This window comes from Fringilla coelebs, assembly GCF_963513975.1.
Source record: "Fringilla coelebs genome assembly, chromosome: 17".
NCBI classification, from domain to species: domain Eukaryota; kingdom Metazoa; phylum Chordata; class Aves; order Passeriformes; family Fringillidae; genus Fringilla; species Fringilla coelebs.
The window spans coordinates 11,779,451-11,791,843 of NC_140043.1; the positions used below are offsets into that span (position 1 = coordinate 11,779,451).

Below are 12,393 nucleotides of genomic sequence, written 5' to 3' on the forward strand. Positions count from 1 at the left end.
CAGCCCTGGCACCAGGTTTGCCGTCACTTCTGCTTTCGGAGCGACGCCAGCCCCGGCGCGCAGCTGCTCCGGTGGAGCCGAGCCCTCCAAGGAAGCCCCTTTTAGGGGTGCAGCCCACACCCTGCCACCCTCCCCGGGGGTGCCCGCAGTCCCCAGCCCTCGCTGGCCCCGCTCTCGGCGTGACGTCCTTCCCGCCCGGGCTCTCGAAACCGCAGCCGCTTTTCCGTGCTCCCTCCCTTCCCCGCCCGGCGGAGGTGCAGGCGGAGGGTGGCCCACGACGCCCCGCGGGTGCCGGTGCTAGGGCTGCCCTCGCCGGTGAGTCCTGCGGCTGGGATCCCACCGCCTCCATCGGCACAGGTGAGCCCTGGCGGGAAGGGGCTGGATCGGGGCTCGGCGCCGGGGATGCTCTGGGTGCAAAGGGGATGCTCTGGGTCCCTGAGGGTGCCACGCTCCGTGCTGGTCCCTGGGGGTCTGGGGAGGCGGGTGGGTGCTTTGGGGATGTGGGAGCCCTCTGGGGATGCTCGGAGCATTCAGCCGTGCCTGGATGCTGTTGAGAGCGGATCCTCGGGGACCGCGGTGGCCGCCACCCACCGGGACTGCCGAGTGTGGGGGATTGGTGATGGAACAAGGGGATTTGGGGTGGATTTGTCTTTCCTGCTTCAGCACAGAGACACAGGCTCATGGTGGCCTCAGCCCTGGAGCCCTGTGCCAGCTCGGCAGGTGGAGGGGGGGACGGGCACCCTGGCAAGGGGTGTCTGTCAGAACGTGGGTGACATCCCTGTGGTTTCATTTCCACACGGAGACTCATCCCGCAACTGCCCTGTCCTGCAGCAGCCGCCTCCATCGCAGCTGATTTCCCATTTCCAGACACTCAACTTCCTTATCAAAACTTGCTCCTGGAGCAGAGCCGGGCTGAGCTCCTGCAGGTGGGGCTGTGGCAGGAAGAGGTCGCTGGGTGCCTCCTCCATTCCCCCAAACCCGAGGGGGAAAGGAGGATCCTCGGTTGGAGTGTGATCCCACATTGGGGTTCAGCATTCTCCTGCCGGGAGCAGGACCCTGATGTCACCTGCCCTTTCTGTCCCCTGCAGGTCCCATGGCGCTGGGCCAAGCCCTGCTGGTGCTGCTGGTGCTGAGCCCCCAGTGGGCGTGTGGGGCTGAGCTGCTGGAGCCGGGGCTGCCCTGGGGAAGGCAGTGGGTCTGGGGGGAGGCCAAGCCCCTGCCCCTCTCCCGTGGGAAGAGGGATGACAGTAGGCAGGAGCCCGGTGCCACCACGATGATCCACAGTGACAAGAGCGATGGTGTCTCTGTGCCACCACCAGCACCCGGCACCAAGGCCAGCCTGCTCCGGGTGCCATCCACAGCCATGGATGATTCCCCCAAGCCTGAGCTGCTCCTGACCTCTGCAGCACCAGTGCCCAGCACCAACAACAGCCTGCTCCGGGTGCCTGCAGTGTCCGCCACAACCAAGCCTATGAATGAGACAGATTCTCCTAATCCCGACCTACTGGAGGACTCTGTGACACCAGCAGTGACCAGTGCCAGCACCAGACTGCTCCAGGTGCCCACCATAACTGATTCCACGGATGAGACAGATCCCCCTGATCTCGACCTGCTCCCAAGCTCTGCCCCACCACCAGCACCCAGCACCGAGCCCCGCCGGGCGCTCGTGGTGCCAATCGCAGCTGATCCCACGGATGAGACTGATTCCCCTGCTCCCGATCTGCTGCCAGCCTCAGAGCTTGGCGCACCGTCAGCAGCCCAAAAGAGCATCTCCACCACCACCCCCAGCTGGCTCATGAAACCCATCGAGGAGGACACAGTGACTGATGGCCTGGACAGCAGCTCCTCCACGGGGCCACGCTCAACAGCCCCCCCAGCCCTTGTCCTCACCAGCACGGGCTACAGGAAAGAGAAGAAATCCGGAACTTTGCCTGCATCCACCCTCCCAGCCACTTGGGACACGACGCCGGTGGGCACCGCGGTGCCCTGGGAGCCCAGCGGGGTGATGAGCAAGTGCCTGCTGGCCATCCTGCTGCTGGGGCTGGTGGCCGCCACCTTCCTGGTGTGCACGGGCGTGCTGGGGACGCTGCTGTGGCGGCGGACGCGGACGGGGGAGCGCCGGTTCAGCCGCACCGAGATGGTTTGTATCTCCTCGCTGCTGCCCGACGCCGAGGCGGCCGCCGGCCCCCGTCCTGTCCCGGCCCGGCGGCACAAGCTGCTGCTGCCCGACGGCAGCTCCGAGCCCGATGGAGACAACCTGACTCTCAGCAGCTTCCTGCCGGAGCACTCCTGAGCCCCGGGGATGGCTCCTGCATCCCGCAGCGCTGCGGGGCCGCGTGCCCGATCCCCGAGGGAGCCGCGGGCAGGGTGCCCCTGTCCCCCGGTGTTTTCGCTCGGACAGTGGGACGGAGCTGCTCTCCCCAGGCCAGCTCAGCCCTCGAGGCCCATCCCATTAAAGAGTTGTGGTGAGGACATGGTGGTCTCTTCCTGGCAGGGACCCGCCAGCCCCCTCCCGGCCCCGCCGCCTGCCCACATCCTGCTGCCAAAATTTCGCTTCTCCATCCTCCCCCTCAAGCCCCTGGGGGAGCAGAAACGAAACCCGCGGCCACCTCTCGCTGGGCAGGGAGCAGAGCCCGGCACCTTGGGGATGGGACCGCAGCCCCCGGGACCTCCTGCCCCTGTAGGCTCGGCCTCGTGGGAGCGGGAAGGGCGGGGGGGACGGGGCGGAAACGGGGGGGACGGGGACAGGGACGGGACGGGTGCGCTCGCGGCACAACGTGTTCCTGCCTGCGGTCGCTGCAGCGAGGCGGGGACGCCTCCGGGGCCGCCGCTGCCTGTCAGGTGCTCTGCCCCGGGGGGAACGGTGGCCGCAGGGTCTCGGCATCATCCAGCTGGGACTGGGAGGGATGGGGAGAGCAAATCCATGAGAGGCCAGCGTTTCACCCGCTCAGGCAGGTGTCAGTCACCCCTCAAGCCATCAACTGATCCCTTCCTTGGGGGAGTGGAAATAGGCCAGGACTGGCCCTGTCCTGCCAGACTCAATGTCCCAATTTTTCCATTTTGCTCCACCCAGGCTCCCCATCCCCACATCCCCATCCCTGCTGTGACCGGCTTCAATGTCCCCGTCTCTCCATCCTCCCCCTGCCCTGCCAGATTCAGCATTCCCATTCCCACATCCCCATATCCCCTTCCCCACATCCCCATATCCCCTTCCCCACGTCCCCAAGCTTGCAGCCTCCTCAAAGGCCACTCTGGGCTGGCTGTCCAGGGGGAATTGCCAGCGTGGTCATTCACCTGCATCCCGGCCCTGCTGCCTGTTTACATTCACCCTGAGCTTGGGATATTTTCCATCTGGATCTTGGCAGCTGCAGGGCCCCGCTCCGGCTGTGAATGTAAATGTTTATGGGTGAGTCAGCCGGGCCAGGGGACCCGCAGCCGGTGGCCGTAGCCGGTCCCCTGGCAGGACACCCTGACCGTGGGCTCCTGTCCCACTGTGTCCCCCACAAGTGCCCTGCCAGCCAAAGCAGCCATGGGGGAAGAGGGATGCTCCCATCCTCTGGATTCACCCCACAGCAGCTCATCCAGCCTCTGCCCCCGGTGAGGATGAGGCCGGTGAGTCCCGAGGAATAGGACGGGTGCAGATCCGAGGGATTGCTCCCGCTCTCCCAGCCCTGTGCCTGCGCTCTCCAGCAGGAGCCCAGTGAGGAGAAACTTTCCTCCACCGCGGGAGCGGGAGCCGGGAATCGCCCTATTTGGCGCAGTCAGCAGGTCCTGTCGTGCTGCCATCGCCCGCCTCACGGCACAGGAATTCACGGGAAGCCTGCGCGGTGTCACAGCAGGATCCTCAGGGCAGGGTGTGGTGGGTGACAGGGGACCGGGGGTGGCACCGGGCCGTGGTGGGTGACAGCGGGCCGGGGGTGGCACAATCCCAGGCACGACGCTGCACATGGAGCTCCACACGCCCCGCGCAGCTCTGCAGGACGGGCACCCTCCGGGTATTTTGCTGGCACAGCAAAGCGCAGCCCCGGGAAGCAAATTAGAAGCAGAGCAAGGCTGAAATGCCTCAAATTGCCGGTTCCCCGGGCGGGCTGTGCCGCCCAGCCCAGCCCAGCGCGGCCGCGCGTTCCTGCTGCCCCAAATTACACGGCGGGGCCGGGCGGTCCCGGCCCTGCCCAGCTCGGAGGGGCCGGGCCCGCGCCCGCTGCAGGCAAAAACGGCATCGTAATGGGATAGTGGGAGCTGGCACCGGGAACTGGGCCGAGGATCCCGGCTGCGAGGGTGGGGACACTGGGCAGGGAGGGATGAGGACTCTGAGCAAGGAAGGGTGGAAGCGAGGGCAGGGTGGGATGCAGATCCTGGACAAGGAGGGACGGAGACTCTGGGAGAAGCAGGATGGGGATCCTGGCTAGGGTGGGATGGGGCTCTTGGATGAGTGGCAATGGGGACTCTGGGCAGGGTGGGATGGAGACCCTGGGCAAGGAAATTGAGCCCAACACCGGCATTACTGGGTGCATGGGGGGAATTCAGCCCCATTCCCACCTGCAGGAGCAGGGGCCGATGCTGCTGGAACTCCTCGCCCCCGGCCTCCCCTCGCCTTTCCCCCTTCCCCTCTAAGATTTCATCACTGAGCACTTAAGGCCGGGAAAAGCCCGGCCAGCAGCTGCAGGGAGCCGCCGGGGCAGCCAGACGGACAGAGCCTTTATTTCGGGGAGCCGCGACGCTGGCGGTGACGCCGGAGAAACCCCAGCGGCGCCAGCCCCGCTCCGGCCGAGGGGACAGAATCCCTGCACCCCACCCCAGCAGCGGGGGTCACGGTCCCCAGGCGCTGGCCGTGGCTTTTTGGGGGGTCTGGCAGGTCCCCAGAGAGGAGCAGAGGAAAATAGCAACAGGATGAGGTCACAGAGCGGCTGCAGCCTCTTGAGCAACCTCAGGCCAGGCCGAGGGGACTAGGGCAGGGGGAGAGAGAGCTTGGGGGGGGCTCAAGAGATGCCCCCAGACCCCAAGACTGGAGACCAGGACCCGGGGAGCTGAACAACTGCTGTGTTTGTCTGGGGAACCACGGGACCCCTGCCTGTGTCCCTGCCTGCACCCCAAGGCAGAGGTGCCCAGGCCAGAGCATTTCCAGGCTGGGATTTTAGGAAATGTTCTGAAATTAAGGGGATGGTCCTAAGCCATGTTTGCCCCACTGCCTCAGTAATGCCAGGGCACTGAGCCCACATCTCTCACTGTCCCCCTTGGACCCTCAGATGGGATTTACCCTCACCTTTGTGGATAAAAAACAACATTAAAAGCAACCCCATCATCCCCACTTGCACCCCAAAATGTGGCCCCTTCCAGGGTTGATGATGGGGGGCACCGTGGCTCCTTTGCTGACGGGATAAGCCAGGAAACACCCCCAGCCCCAGCTGGATTTCATCTGGGAGGGGGCTGGGGGCTGCCTGCCTTTCCCTGGCCTCCCACACCCCCTCCCCATCCCGGTCGTAATGAGAACAAGCTGGTCCCGGGCTGCGACGCAGAAGGAGGAGGAGAAGGAGGAGGAGAGGAGGGAGAAGGAGGAGGCTCCATCCCAGCAGGCTGCAGAAAGGGGCTCGAGGTGTGTGGGACAGATCCCGTCTTCCCGGCTGCCTCCCGCCGGCTGCGGGCGAGGTGAGGATCCCACTGGACATGCCAAGCTGCTCCCCAATTTTCGGGGGGCTCTGGAGCAGGGCACAGGCTGTCCCACAGCCAGGGGTGCTGCAGTGAGGGCTGGGCATGGTCCCCACGGCGGGACACGGGATGGAGTCGGCCACATGGCTGCATTCCCAGGCAGGAATCAGAGCGTGCTGCCTCTGGACAACACCAAAATCCTGAATTTCTAGAGCGGTTGGGAAGTGGAACTGGGAAGGAGCTGTGGGTCTGGGGGTGGGCAAGGAAGGGGCTGGAATGATATTGGGATGGGGTGGAGGGCTGGCAATGCCCGTGGTGCCAGGCCCTGCTCTTGGCACTGCTTTGGGCTTTGCTCAGCCCCGCCATGGCCACGGCTGCTCCTCAGCTCTGATGGCTGCCGGGGAATTGGTGCCGTCCCCATCCCGGGACCCCTTTCCCGCTGAGGGGCCCCTGTCTGGGGTGGAGAGGAGGATGAAGGGGCTCATCTCAGCCCCTCAAACCCTTCCTTCTCCCAGTGCTGGTCAGTGCTGTGACCCCACAGCTGCCGCAGTGCCCATGGGGAGCCGGGAGGGTTGGGGGTCGGGGCACCTCCCACCTCTGCTGCCGGTTTTTTGCACTGGATTAATGGAAAACAGATTGTGCAGCCAGGAGAGAGCCAGGAAGCCAAATCCTGCTGCTGGAGTCCCTCTCGGTCTGTAGAGCTGCTGGCTTGGGTTTGTTTGGGGGGAAAATAGGATGTGGGCTGGGATTTGGGGAGCCTGAGACTGGGGAATGTCATGGGGGTCCCTGCTGATGTACCTGGGGAGCTGTTTCCTGAGACCTCCCCGTGGAGCCGTGCGGAGGGGAAGAGCCCTGGGAATGGCTCGATGGCGTTACGTGGCGTGGCACGCGCTGGCGTCCCTCGGGAATGTCTCGCGATGCGGTGGAGACGGTCACGTCCCTCTCCCTGATCCCGTGGGGTGCAGAGCCCGGCCAGGGGCTCACCCCGGTCATGGCTCTGGGCTGGGAAGCGCGTGGCCCGTGTCCTACAGCACACTGTGGGCTGTGCAATGGGGCAGCTCCAGCCCCATCCGGGTGAGGAGCGCGGCACAGGGACAGAGCCAGCCTTCCCCCCTTCACAGGGACACTCAGGCAGCTGGGACCCCGTTCCCTGCACTCCAGCTCTGGAGCTGCCCCTTTGTCCCACACCCCATCCCGGCTCCACTCAAGCACATGGTGGCACTGGGGTGAAATCCTGCCCCAAACTATTTTTAGCCGTGTTCCAGCTGGGAATTAACGGTCTGGGACGGCGGTTGGGAAATGCCTCTTGCACCGGGCCCAGCCCCTTCGTAGCGTCGCCTGTGTCAAAGTTTCCACTGCAAACCTCCATTTTTCAGGAATTCTCTAATCAGCCAAATGACCGTTGCTGGAGCCGGGCGCTGGCAGCAGCCCCGGTCCCCGGCCTTGAGCAATCCCACCCAGCTGGCTTCCAGCTGCGCCCTTGGAAAACAAACGGAGCCCCCTGCTCTGTCAGGGCAAGAAAACCGGTGCTGCCTTTCCACTTCCATAAGGAAATTCAGGCGGCTGAGGGCTGGCTCAGAGGGCTCACTCTGTTGGGGTATTAACGTGTCCCCCACCTCTCTGCATCCCACAGGTCTCCTGCAGGAATCCCGGGAATGGGCTCAGCCATGGGCACGTGGTTGCTGCTCTTGGTGCTGCTGGCGGCAGCCCCGGCTCAGGCGGCGGCGCCCCGGCACCGCCCGGTGCTGCCGGACACGGCGGGCAGCGGGGACGGGGACGAGGCGTCAGCCACGCTGCCCGCCCAGCCCGTCACCCCCCGGATCAGCCCCACCGTGGGGGAAGCACCGGGGACCACGGTGACCAACAGCTCGGCGCCAGGTGTGCTGGACGGGCTGGTGGACTTCTTCAAGGAGTACCTGCTGCTGGTGGTGGTGGTGGGCTCGCTGTCCTTCGTCCTCCTCTTCATCATCTGCGCCGCCGTCATCGTCCGGCAGAAGCACAAGGCCTCTGCCTACTATCCCTCCTCCTTTCCCAAGAAGAAATACGTGGATGAGCGAGACAAGTCGGGGGGAGCGCGGGCCTTCAGCGAGGTGCCCGAGAAAGCCCCCGAGGCGGGCGCGGAGGAGCCACTGGATGGCAGCCGGCAGCTCCAGGCGGACATCCTGGCTGCTGCCCAGAACCTCAAATCCCCCCACAAGGCACCGCTGGCCAACGGGGCCCAGGGCGAGCAGAATTCCCCTCAGGAGGAGGAGAAGGAGGAAGAGGAGGAAGGAAAGAAGCTGGGGGATGAGCAACCCAAGCCCCCCGCCCAAAATCCGTGCGCGGAGGAAGCGGCGAGCGCAGGAAGCAAGGAGAGCCCTGATGTGTGCCAGGATGGCTCCCAGGCTCCCTCTGGAATCTGAGGCAGGGACACGGTCCCGGGCAAGCCTGAGGAGCTGCTGGCTTGGGACACACGGAGGACATGGTGGATCAGGCTCCGTACGTACGTGGTGGCTCAAGGAAGCCCCGATGAAGATCCCATTCCCTCCCAGCTCCCCCGACCCTGGGGCTGATGGGATGCTCATGGGGGATTTGCTAGCTGGTGGTTTTCCCCAGCACTGGAACGCTGTCAGCCCCAGCAGCTCCTGCTGCCTTAAGGGGCTTCTCCCACCCCAGGCACTGGGTGGGTGCTTCCCCCTAACTCCAGCTCTGCCCCCCTGTGCCACCAGCTTCCTCCCAAACGTTATTTTAATCAGCAGCAGCAGCCTGGTCCGTGCCGGGCTCCTGGCTGGGAGCTGTGTCCCTCTGGGAGAAGGGATGGGACCAGGGCTGGAGGTCTGTAGGACATGGGTCAGCTTTGCCCATGGCCACCCAAGGGAAAGAGAGATGAGGATTTAGGGACAAGGATCCTCCTTTCCTTCTTCCACCCCAGAGCCCAGCTGGATTTTTGCCTCACTTCCTGAACCCCTTCGGCTAAAAATAAACATTTCCCCCCCTGCACAGCTCCTCTCCCGTGTGTGTCTGCAGCCGTGGGGTGGCCAGGGGACAGTCCCCGTGTCCCTGTGCTCCTCCAGGGGCACAGCTGGATTGGATTCCAGGGCCAATGCAACCCTGGGCAGGGTGTTATCAGCCCCCACATCAGCACATCACGTGCCCTTCCAGGAAACCTTTATCTTGTACCCACAGCTGTGGGGCTGAGGAGGGGCTGTGGGGACTCAGGCACGGCCCTGGGGTGCAGCTGCTGCAGTGGGGACAGCAGGGAAACCTGGAAGGTGAGTGAGGCTGTTCTGCCTCAAAAGCAGCACATCCCTGTATCCCTGAACCTCCTGTATCCCTGTGTTTTATCCCATTATGTCCTTGCCTCAGGACAACCTTCCCTTGGGAAGCGTGTGCCCCACAAAGAGCTGGTTTTGCCCCAAAGCAAATGTGAGTGTGTGAAGTTTCCCTGTTTTTTTTTTTAAACTGGGAAAGAGCAGGATTGTTCCATGAGGTAGAGGCACATTCCTCACTGCTGGAGGGTGCCAGGAGCTGAGGAACCACAAGAGGGACCATGTGAGTGACAAACTTGCAACAACGTGTGACCTCTGTGTTAAAAATTACAAATATTGTGCCTGGATGGAGCAGAATGAGACAATTACTTTTTTTTGAATGTGGTTTTAAATGTTTAACAACACCCTCAGTATGAAAAATGGGAAGTGATGTGTCTTGTGGCGGGGGAGAAGGTTAAAAAGTGAAGTCTGCCCATGTGTTGTCTGCTTGGTTTGGAAATACTCCTCCAGAAAAGAGGAACTCTGGGAGCTCCCCCTCAGCGCTGCATGCCAGCTCTGCTATTCCCCACTGGAGTTCCACTCTGAGGGTGTACTTTAGAGAATCTTGGAGTGGTTTGGGTGTGGAGGGATCTTAAAGGTCATCCAGTTGCAAACCCCCTCCTTGGGCAGGGACACCTTCCTCTAGCCCAGAATTTACAGCTCTAAGAGAGCACCTGGTGAGTGAAGAAGTAAAATCCTTAGAGAAAACACCCCAAAATTCAGGCTGTTCCTCAAACAAGAGCTTCAAAAATGAAGTGGTGACAGGATGGGAGCAGAAACCACCAGCGTTTCCTGGTCACTTTTCCCTTTGGCATCTGCAAAAGGTTCCCAGAATTCCAAGAGCAGGAATTTGCCCCCGGATTGCGAAACCAACCCTGACACAGCCAGAGCCAGGGACGGCCCCACGGCTCTCACACACACACACATCCAAACCAGGGCAACACTTCCCACTAAATTCCGTAAGATTTTAGGCAAAACTAGACATCTTCCCAAAATAAAAATGAAAAGTGCAGCCCTTCCAGTACCGGACAGCGGGGTTTGGTCTCCGGAGCGGAGTCTTCCCGCGGCATTCCCGAGGGAACAGCAGCCCCCATCCACGTGAGCACTACGGGGTGGCTGGACACCACAGGGACACGTTGTGCGTAAGTTGTGCGTATCTTACAGCTTGAGTAGTGCACAGGGTCCTACAACAGCTCGGGAATTGCGCTGCAGAGTGAGGAGGGAGTGAGGAGGGGAAGCTGCGCAGGCGGTTCAGGCATTGTCGGCTTTTTTGTCCGGTTCTCTGTTTGGATCCTGCTTCAGTTTGTAATCGGCCAAGGCAGCTTTGATGGCGTCTTCAGCCAGCACTGCAAAGCAAAAAAAAAGCATTTTAAGGACAATTTGAGGGTTTTTAGGGCAAAAGATGAAGTAAAAACAAAAGCAGGCAGCGGTGAGCAACAAGAGCAGCAGCGTAGACTGGCCTTAGGAGTAGAATCTGAACGGAATTCCTAAAATACTGAATTCCTACAATGCTGATTTCATGTAATATAACCTCAGATAATAACAGAATTCAGAATATTATCAGTCTGCTGAGCTACAGGCTCTAAATATTTAAGTGATCTGAAAATTCTTGAATTAATCCTGAAATCTGAACAGGTTTTCTTGTAAGAACAATGTCATACAGAAACTCTTTAGAAAACAGCATCCAGAAGCATCTGTGCTACTTCCAGAGTATGTGAGATGCAGGGTTTTTACTTACTGGAACAGTGCAGTTTGACAGGGGGAAGGCAGAGTTCCTTGGCAATATCTGTGTTCTTGATTTTCAGCGCTTCATCAACCTGAAACACAGGCAGAGGTGGTCAAGGGCCCGGCTGTTTGTGTTTGCTAAGAAGGTTTAATGCTCCAGAGCAAGCAAAATCCACAGGGGAGATCCTCTCAGCTGCCCAGGGCAGTGAGGGATGTGGGAATTAAGCAATGTCTGACTGACATATCAGTGTCACACGCTGTCCCCACTTGGCCTGTTTCAAGTCTGCTCATCCCCTATCACAACACTGAGGTGCATTTGCTGCTGGCAGAAATGACCTAAAGGTTGTCTATAATTAAAATTTCTGCCATCAGCCTGGTTTTGCTCATTCCATAAGACACAAAGTGACTTCCTGGTGGAATTGTTCCATGTGGATGTGGCAGTTGGGGACATGGTGAGTCATGGAGCTGACAGTGCTGGGGGAATGGTTGGACTTGATATTCTTAAGAGGGTTTTTCCAACCTTAATGATTCTTTGATAGTTGTTGAAAAAGACAATTATTGCCCTAAAACTGAAACCGTGACAGCACTGGCAGTCACTTCTATAGCACAGAACAGTGCAGGGACTCCCTGGAGAGCACTTCCTACATGATCCCAACAGAGAACACAGGCACGTGGGAAGCCCTGCAGCCTCACGGTGCTCCCTCACCGTTTTCCCTTTCACCCACTCCGTGGCCAGCGAGCTGGAGGCGATGGCTGAGCCGCAGCCGAACGTTTTGAAGCGAGCGTCCACGATCTTGCCGTTCTCATCCACTTCCACCTGCAGGAGTATTTTGGGGACACTTCAGTGCCCGGTTCAGCTCAGCCAGGTCCCCCCAGCCGGGCCCACGGGGAGCAGGCCTGGCCCTGCCCCGAGCACAGGGCACGGGCAGGGCATGAAGGAAGCCCGTGCTGTCCCCTGAGGGGACAGGGGAAGCTTTAACCCTGGCAACAGCCCCGTGTCACCCCTCCCAGGTGCCCAACGCGTCCCCAAGGTCACCTGCAGCTTCATGACGTCGCCGCAGGCCGGGGCGCCCACCAGGCCGGTGCCCACGTTCTTGGCATTGCGGTCGAGGGAGCCGACGTTGCGCGGGTTCTCGTAGTGATCCACCACCTGCCAAGACACAGCGTCAGCGAGGGTCACCCCGCGCTCCCCCGTCCCTCCCCGTGTCACGTTCGTTTCTCACCTTCTTGTGGTAGCCCAGCACGGCCGGGGCCGGTGCGGCCCGGGACCGCAGCAGCGCCGCCCCCGCCGACCTCAGCGCCGCCATCTTGACTGAGGGGAGGAGCACCGTCCGCCTTACTTTTATAACCTCGGTGTTGGCCACGCCCCCCGGCACGCCCCGACCACGCCCCCTGGTAGCCGGAGTCCGCGTCTCATCCCGGTCATACGTTGGCCTCGCAGACGACGCGAACCTTGGAGGCTGCGCTGCGGCTGAAACGATCAGTAAATAAATAAACGATGGAAACGGCTTTTCAGTCTCGACAGGGTTTTCATCGCGACAGACGGCGCGTGTGTGGCACGCGGCGCCACACTCAACATGGCGGGCGAGCGGCGCCGCACACGCCACGGACCCTCTCGGAGGCCCCCTGATGGCCACTCAGCGGGGTGCCCGCGGCGCTGCCTGCGCCACGGACCTGAAGACAAAGGGTCGCGCCGCGGCCGCACTCGGCGCAGCGCGGCCCCGGTGCGCGGGCG

The 12,393-nt window shown here is 61.7% G+C and overlaps 3 protein-coding genes across 3 annotated transcripts; 2 read left to right on the forward strand and 1 right to left on the reverse strand.

Moving 5' to 3' along the window:
* Positions 1 to 239: 239 nt before the first annotated feature.
* SELPLG (selectin P ligand) lies at positions 240 to 2,375 on the forward strand. Its single transcript, XM_084216954.1, has 2 exons — positions 240 to 357; positions 1,089 to 2,375. Exon 2 carries the CDS (start codon positions 1,094 to 1,096, stop codon positions 2,291 to 2,293), a length of 1,200 nt encoding a protein of 399 aa, XP_084073080.1. The 5' UTR covers positions 240 to 357; positions 1,089 to 1,093; the 3' UTR covers positions 2,294 to 2,375.
* A 3,166-nt stretch (positions 2,376 to 5,541) lies between these two features.
* Positions 5,542 to 9,045, forward strand: TMEM119 (transmembrane protein 119). The gene is made up of 2 exons (XM_084217034.1): positions 5,542 to 5,646; positions 7,280 to 9,045. Exon 2 carries the CDS (start codon positions 7,302 to 7,304, stop codon positions 8,046 to 8,048), a length of 747 nt encoding a protein of 248 aa, XP_084073160.1. The 5' UTR covers positions 5,542 to 5,646; positions 7,280 to 7,301; the 3' UTR covers positions 8,049 to 9,045.
* A 137-nt stretch (positions 9,046 to 9,182) lies between these two features.
* ISCU (iron-sulfur cluster assembly enzyme) lies at positions 9,183 to 12,014 on the reverse strand. Its single transcript, XM_084217035.1, has 5 exons — positions 11,882 to 12,014; positions 11,695 to 11,808; positions 11,365 to 11,475; positions 10,672 to 10,750; positions 9,183 to 10,279 (listed from the first exon to the last, which is right to left on the reverse strand). The coding sequence occupies exons 1-5, from the start codon at positions 11,963 to 11,965 to the stop codon at positions 10,185 to 10,187; spliced, it is 483 nt and encodes a 160-aa protein (XP_084073161.1). The 5' UTR covers positions 11,966 to 12,014; the 3' UTR covers positions 9,183 to 10,184.
* Positions 12,015 to 12,393: the final 379 nt, after the last annotated feature.